Below are 8,552 nucleotides of genomic sequence, written 5' to 3'. Positions count from 1 at the left end.
CACACACACTCTTCACACACCTGTCAACACTGGCACAATGGTGGAGAATATCAGAGCAGAAAATACATTTCTGCACCACAGAATGCAGCTGGATTAGATTTATTATTGATTTGAGTTGATGCTCTGGGAAAAGAAGCCCCCGGATCAGTTTGCAGCTCATCATCTGTCAATTAGATGCTCAACGTAGTATCACTACTGCCGCCTACTGTACCAATACACACACAGTGAATCACGTATTGAGACCTCCATCATGTGGGGTTACAAAAAAAAAAGCACACAGCATAAATTCTCTCACGTGTGACTTTTAATTTCAAGTTTCATTGACTCTATGACACATTAGAAAAACTGATTTTCAGTCATTTAACCTAAAACAACAAAGGTCTCAGGTGCCTTTGTAAAACATGACACTTTTTTGTTAAAAACTACCCCAAGTAGATGGACTTCTCCAAACCATCCTCCGCTTTGGTGTACTCCAGGTGAGATTTAAAGTACTGGCTCTGGTATCGCGGGCTGCTCCGCACAAACTCCAGATAGTCAGGAGTTCCAGGGCAGATGACGTTGTCTGCCAACAGGACGCTGCCTTTTCTGAGGAGGCCGCACTCCTGAGGAAAACCACAAAGAGCTTCATGCATCATGGCAGGAAAGAATTTTATCAGCATGAAAATAAGTGTAACAAACTTGCCTCCATCAGCTTTGTGTCGGGAAGGTAGCGATCCTTCCAGTGATCGAGGAAAACCAAATCAAATGTTTTCACTCCAAACTGCTCCTTCATTTTGGGGATCCAGTCACCAGACGCTCCTTCGACCAACTGGACCTGGAAAGAAGAAACACATTGTCATCTGAACTGCTCTGTTCAGGTTGTGACAGTCCCTCTGCGAGGTTCCTTTGCTACTGCTGATTGTTGTATCATCGCAGCAGGACAGCTGACTTGACACTAGACTGAGAGCTGGATTACTTCTTGTTAATAAATCATTTTATTGGTTCATCTCATCCCGTGTTTCTCCCTCTTTAGTCCATCCTACGAGCTGGGTTGTAACAAGGTGTAGGGCTGAGTATTAGTACTTCATTCCTTTAAGGTATAATAAAATATCCCTGCAACAAACAGTATCAAAGCATCTTCAGTCAGATGATTCCTGCATTTGATGCTTTTTCCGCTGGGGTTCTTATCTGTTGATGTTATAACTGCTGATGTCGATTTTTTAGTTTATTTGGAGGGCGTTTTGACAGGGACCTTGACCTTATATATAGAGAGAGAGAGAGCGGGGGGGAGGGGTCATGCAACAAAGTGCCACTGGTTGGAACTAAGCGTGGGTCGCTGCAGAGATGAGTCACTGACACACATGAGGTGAGCCTGAGGTTGCCCCTGATGTTGATATGGGGGGAAAAAAAGTATGCAAAACATCACAGTGTTAATGTCCACACAACATGAAATTCCAACATTGTTAGACATTTGAAATATTAACTTGATTTTCATCCCAGTCAAAATTTAACATCTGGCTGACATAAAAGTCCAACGTCCTTCTGATCACATTTTGACATCTGGTACCTGCTGGGTGTCGACTCTTGAGACGCTTTTTTCCCAATGATCAGTTCGACGTCAGTTAGCACGAGCTTACACAGCAGCAGCAGCAGCTAAAATTCAACAATGTGCCAGTAAACATTCAAAACAAACTTACAGCGGCACCAAAATGGCTCAACTCTGTTGTTAAACAGACTGTTGTTAAACAATAGCCATGTAATGCTAAAAGTTAGTTCTGTCACTGCACGGCTGGGCAAGCTGTCACCAACTGTTCTCAGCAAGGAGCTCACACTCCTCCAGCAGCAGCCACAGCCCATGCATACTGTACTGTGGTTAAGTCGAGCGTGGTGTATTTTAAGGAGTTTGCAGGTCAGTGTGCCAAGATACAGTATCACCACTCCATTCACATTATGGGTATCAAAGAAGTACTCAGTTTGTATCAGTAGCAATTTAGGAGTACTGGTATTCATGCTGGTATTGTATTTTTTTAAACAATACCAAGCCCTCACACATTATGTGCATGGTTGATTTTCAGTTTGTCTGGAGACATTTAGGATTTACCTTGTCCTCTAATCCTGCCCATGCAATGACTTGACGTGCAATTGCGGCATAGTCTGGGTTGAACTCAAGAGTGATGAGCTTGCCCTGAGGGGGAAGCAGGCTGGCGATTCGCACCGTGGAGTAGCCACAGTAGGTTCCCAGCTCCAAGACGCTGGCGGGGTTTACCTCAGACACCACTGAGTCAAGAATGCTGCCTGTGGCAACAAAAAAAAAAGATATTCAAACATATAACTGGGTCAAGTAAAGTCATGTTTTTACACATAAAGTCACATCATGAGGAATCAGCACCTTTCTCATCCCCCACATTCATGGCCCACTCCTTGCTTTTGCAGAACTGATCGATGGCTTTGACCACGCTGCGAGGGTCCCCTCTAGTGGCGTTTTTCTGTACTGCAGCAAGGAGCCTCTGAGGGAAAAGACAGGAAAGAAAAAGGAATGAAAAAACTTTTCAGACAGCGCTATAGGCTACCTGACACCCGTCAGTATTTATTCACTCACTGATGCTTTTTTAGATGATTAATAAGCATGCATAATAAAAATTGGGTTGCCAGGTAGTAACCAAAAATTTAAGTAACGGACCCTAGATTTTGGTGTCCATCCTCCTGTTCTTCGGTTTCTTTTTGTTGTGATTTTTCAAAACAAAATTCAACAGAATAGCAATAAGGAGCAATAATACTAGATGTAAAGCATTCATATTTTACTCTTTGCAACTCGATGCTCAAACCTTTCCCTGTCTTAACTGACACCCCAAATCCTTCTGGCCAAATTGGTCATATGCTGGCAAATATATAAAAAAGCAAGGATGCTCTTGCTTTTTCTTCATCTGCGTTTTTTTCCCCCCTAAAAAGATAGGTCAAAGTCAAAATTTTACAAACTATAAATGACTCCATTGTGTAGATACCTCTCTGCTTGCACTGGTGTTTGGATCCAGCATTGTCCCACTAATTATTGTGTGGATGTGCACACAAGTACCTTTTATAAAAATGTGATCAAACACTTCACTCAAGGCAAAAGGTGCTTTGATAGACAGTGGACTAGTACTAACTATCTTTTCAATTAAATTTCATTAATACTCATGGATAGATTACTGAACAGCCTGCAGGGCACAGGCCCAGGAGCCAAAAGTGTAACGCGGGGCCCCTGGCCTTTGCTCAACCTGCCCACGCGGGGAAAAATGTCTTTTTCATTTGAGTTTTGTTGCAGTATGATTCTGGCTTTATTACACTATGACCTTTTCCTATTAACTCAGCATATTTTATGAGGTTGTTGCACTTGGCAGTGGTCAACAATTTATTTTATTTTATTTATTTATTTATATTATTTAAAAGGGATCATGTGCAGTTTAAAACATAAATGTTACAATTTGATGTACTGTATCAGATTAAAGCTTATTTGCATCTGGAGTCCCTCAGCAGGTCAGAATAAATACACAGCACAATGACATGATAATACAAAGGTGTACAAGAAGAAGAGAAAAGGAATAGATACACACAAGACAAATAATACACACAATAGCACAATACAGTGATACAAAGAAGAAGACACAAAGAAGACAGACAATATAACATAAAAGTACAACAAAAAGCACATCACTTACAAAAACAGAATAAAAAACTACACACAACAGTGCATCATATGTAAATGCTTGTCAAATTAAAAACAAGCGATAAAGTCCTGAGTTAAAGGTCAGCAGCACTCTCATAGGCTGCAATCACTACTCCCAACCCCGTCGCCTAGAAATGATGTTTGTATGATACTAAACTGCTTTCTTAATAATGTTTTTGTGGTGAAGTTATCGCTGCCTGGATTATGTTCAGAGACGTTCCTTTTAGGTAATGAAAAACTACATGCATGTATCATGTAGGCTTCAGATAGATGGCAGATGTGCAACGTGCCGTGGTGCCAAAACTTCAGACTCACATCCACACTCCAGCCTTATGGTTAGACAACAAAAACACTTTAAGGTTAGTTAAGGATTGCAATTTCTTTAACATCTTAATAAAACTGTAATAAGAAAGACTCTTAGGTTAACATACCCATGATAAATCCAATCAGGCGTTTTCGATCACCTTACCTGACCTCTTCTCAGGACTTAGCGTGTGTACAGACCAGACCAGACTTGACCCACTCTCTCACTCTACTGTTAGTTTTGTTGTTATTATCGTGGGAAAAGTTGCACCTGATACTTTTGTGTAGAGTTTCAACTGATGAAACACAAACTGTCAAAGTCCAATCCGAGCAGAGGTCGGACCAACCAGTACTAACACCCTAGTGGGTGTGCAATGCCTAATATGCTTAATAACAGTATGCCCCATAATTGAGTGGTTTAAAATCCATTCCAACATTTTATTCCAGGGATCCAAAAAAGCAACTTTTCAGCTCTCAACTGTGAGCTGCATCCTGCCTTAAATACAAAAAAAACAAACCAAAAAAAACCCAGAAGACTATTTAATGACACATTGTGTAAAAGGCATGTTTCTGGATTTTGGCTGTAAGCAACCCTGACCTATAAGTATGAGCATAAAATAAAAGTACAAAATGTAACGTTAGTGCTTGTTTCCACTTTTCTTATCTGTTTATTTATTGAGAAACATTGTTAACATGTTGTGATGATTTAAAAAAAAAAAAAAAAAAAGAAAGCCTAAAGGGTTTTTTTTCTTTTACTTTCATTGGGGATGTATGATGTATGAGGAAGTATCAGAAAACTCCTCTCAGGAAACAATGAGCTGGACTCACATTTGTACACATGCATGCATGCCTGGTGTGTGTATGTGTGTATACTTTGACACACGCTGGGTCTGATGGAACTATATCAAAGACTTTGGCTGAAATCCATAAATCTCTGTGCGGTCACAGACAGATATAACATGCAAAAATGAAGTACAAGTTTTGACCAGCTGACACCAGACGTCACAAAAAGTCAGTGTTTAATGAGATTTAAACACAGACAGACACACACACAGATGTCACTATAACACTGACGGCGGCTCTGTTACAGTAACGTGTCCCAGTGAACCAGCATACACAACAATAGAACAGTGGGACACCTAAACAGGATGCAGCTGTTATGATTAGTATTAGTTACACTAGTGAAAGGTCTATTGTGTCACGTTGAATCTGTTCCTGACGTGCAGCTAATTTGTTTTCTCAAAAGCTTAGTGAAGCCAGATTAAAAACTGGCCTCTCACAAACCAGTCAAGTTGCAGTTACAATTTATATCCATGTCTGTCTAGACTCATATGGAGCCATGACAGCAGATAATGTTTCAAATGTTGCTGCAAAAATGCTAAAAAGTCTAAATAATGGATGCTGCACACACATCTTCAATCTTGCAGCATAGAAGATACAATCAACAGTTTCAAGATTAGTGTCACCTTCACAAGAATGAGACGGACGCAAGTTCACAAGGACTTTGACATTTGACCACCAAAATCTGATCAGTTCATCATTGACTCCACGTTATACAACATAACTTTACCTGTGTAAGCACAACACTGGACTTATTTCACATCACAGAAGTAATTAAACTCATGTAAGCCTAACGTTGAAGCACACTGACACAAAGGCAGTGAGGAGAGAAAACTTTTTTTAATCTACTCCACGTAGATATTAAACCGCTGAACATAAAAATTGATCATTAACATTGGCTAAGAAATGAAAACATTATAGCACTACTTGTATTTTTTTACGAGCCAGTCTCGCCTGGTCCTATACGCCAGCGATCTCTTACGAATGGGCCCGAATGGGGTGAAGCAGTCAATGTGGTGTCTATGTACAGTATATACTGTATGTCAGTAACCACTACCCCGCCCACCAGTGTCGCAGTTAAAATCACTGGGTGCTGCTGCTGACTGCTGGTAAGGAGGCTATATAGCTACAGTTCGAGGAGAGCAGTACAGTCAAATGACCACTTGCATTTGCAGATCTCGCATTTGCCACGACAGAAGTGTAGCAACACGGTCAAAAAGGAGTGCCTGAGATTTAACTGATGACTTGACTGTTTTTCCAGCTCTTAGTGCAAAATACTTTATAAACTTTCACCTGTTAATAGCCTATCTATGTTATCAATTAACAGATTTGTCTACACATTTAAAAAATATGATTATCCATACACAGATTGAGCTAAAGTTTAACAACTCTCCAGCAATTTTGCAAATCCTTTTGCTACAATTATGGCCCCACAATAAATCATTAGAGTGAATTTAATTTGTGTTCGATAATGTAGAAACATGCTTAGTTTATTTGAACTACCTTTACAATGTGCACACGTACTTCATTGTGACATTTGACCTACACTGTGTGTGTGTGTATGTGTCCTTTTTAAAATACCCTATTTTCTGTCAACCTAAATCTCCTCACCATATCTCCGTCCCCTCCCCCTGCAGGACCCCATCAAACCACAGGCCAGCGGGGGCATATTTGGGCTCAATGCATTATCAGTCTGTGTTGCTCTGTTGTGTGGCATTGACATCGTCAGCACTGTTCTGAAAAGTTGACTTTTGACCAGAAGCGCTGGGAGCAGCCGCACAAAAAAAGCGGGAGCACGCTGAAAAAAAGACGTTGGGTGTGTCACTTTTCACCAGGTGGTTGCATGCAGCCGCATACACCTGCTCCTCATGGGAATAAATGAAAAAAGACGTCAACCCTCAGAAAATACTATGTGGATACAGGCACCAAGAGGTGAGGTCTCAGAGAGCTTCTGCCATTTTTTGTACAAAGTTCAGTCTTTCAACTTACTAATTCAGCTGGTTTTTATTTAGTTATGGCACTAATTACTTAGAAATAAGAAATTGCAAACAGTCCCACTCTCCCCCCCCTTATTACTTCTTCCCTGCTGGTCATTAGTGTGTTTTGGCTGCTCTTGTGAGAGGTGAATACTGTACATTGAAGACACACCTGAGGACGTGTGGACTGGGTCACAGTGTCCAGCATCCGCTCCACAATGACATCATGCCAGATCAGTGCCAATCCTCCATGATACTGGACAGCAGCAGGGATCAGCCATCTGTACAGAGCATACAGGAGAGCTGCTCCACCGGTGAAACTGTAAAGAAGAGTCAGCCACATCCTGCAACTAAGACAGACAACATTAATTCAGCCTGGTTATATGAAGAAAGGCTGTGATTAATGAACCACAGACACAAAGAGCAATAACAACACATCTGCATGAGATAAATGAAAGCTCTCATATCTCCTCTCACTCTGCCTCTCCCTTTATGCTCGGATAATGAGATGGGTGTTTACTATGCAGTGTATAATACTGCCACTGCTCCTGTTTTCATTATCAGCTGCTGCTGCTGGGCCCGAGCCGCACACCCACACACATCTCAATGTGGTGATATCACTGTAGGATATCATTTAATATCAACTGCAATAAGAGCTGGTAAACACACAGCACAGCCCTTTGTGTGCAGCTTTCTCCCCCGCAGAAGCAATTAGTGTGTTCAGATATCTCAACCACAGATGAATTGTGAAGAACAGAGCCAAAAGGAGGCGAAAAGCACGGTCAGAATCCTAAACAAGGGCTCCTTCTGTGGGAAAGTGGTGAAGAGCACGGCTGGAAACGGCATTACCTTGCACTAACAATGCAGCTGTGAAAGACCAGTGCTGGTTGAGTTAATTCATTTTGATTTGGAGTTTGAGTTGCATGGCAACTGGCTGGAGGTTAAGATCTCTGTTACAAAAGGCAGAGCACTGAGACTTTAACCTTTACTATGGCTTCATTTAAACGTACACACAACCAGGAGATTCAGAGACAGAAAAGCAGACTAGTCTTGGCATGGCTTGAGAAACGCACTCTTTTAACATCATTGTGTAGAAAGACAACTGCACAACACTGTCAAAAGCTGTGTATGCTGTCCAACGTAATTCAATGTTTACAAAAATCACGTCAACAAAAGTTTTCAAACAAAAGAGCAAAAAGGAGAACAAGAATATAAAGGTGATGAACATATCTCAGGCTTGTTTATTACTAAAACTATAATACATTATTTGTTATGAAGTTTGCATGACTGAGGAGTATCAGCAGCAGTTTCACACTAAATCCAGTCTCCCCAATTTCACAATACTAGGAGAACACACTCAACTCAGTCCAATAGAGGAATTAAAACCAGAGTGAGCCATGGTCTCCCTTGAGCAACACAGGAACAAACACTTGTTAAGCAAAAAACAAACACTTCATGCATTCTTAAAGGGTCTCTCATTAAAACCTAACAGAAAATGAGACTTACGTGTGTGGGCAGGCGGCGCTCCCCGTCCTCTTCTCACCTCCTCTCAGATCTGTGAGTTTTCTAGCAGGCGGACATATGCCTGCGTTTATGTGAGACTAACTCCTCCTTCCTCTCCTTTCCATCCCCCTCTCTGTGCTCTGCTGAATGTGAGCATGCAAAGAATGCACAACGGGCTAAATCTCAACGGCCACATGTTCACTCACACACACACACACACACGTACCCACACATGCAGGCACATG

At 41.3% G+C, this 8,552-nt stretch overlaps 1 protein-coding gene across 1 annotated transcript; it reads right to left on the bottom strand.

The window, feature by feature from the left end:
* Positions 1–286: 286 nt before the first annotated feature.
* Positions 287–8,447, bottom strand: comtb (catechol-O-methyltransferase b). Its single transcript, XM_042503636.2, has 6 exons — positions 8,311–8,447; positions 6,977–7,154; positions 2,369–2,486; positions 2,081–2,274; positions 683–814; positions 287–602 (listed from the first exon to the last, which is right to left on the bottom strand). Exons 2-6 carry the CDS (start codon positions 7,145–7,147, stop codon positions 423–425), a joined length of 795 nt encoding a protein of 264 aa, XP_042359570.2. The 5' UTR covers positions 7,148–7,154; positions 8,311–8,447; the 3' UTR covers positions 287–422.
* Between the last annotated feature and the right edge of the window lie 105 nt (positions 8,448–8,552).

This window comes from Plectropomus leopardus, chromosome 2 (genome assembly GCF_026936395.1).
Source record: "Plectropomus leopardus strain MGB_pleo_1.0 chromosome 2, ASM2693639v1, whole genome shotgun sequence".
NCBI classification, from domain to species: domain Eukaryota; kingdom Metazoa; phylum Chordata; class Actinopteri; order Perciformes; family Serranidae; genus Plectropomus; species Plectropomus leopardus.
The sequence above is the reverse complement of the archived record's forward strand: the minus strand, read 5'-3'. Positions and strand labels throughout refer to the sequence as shown.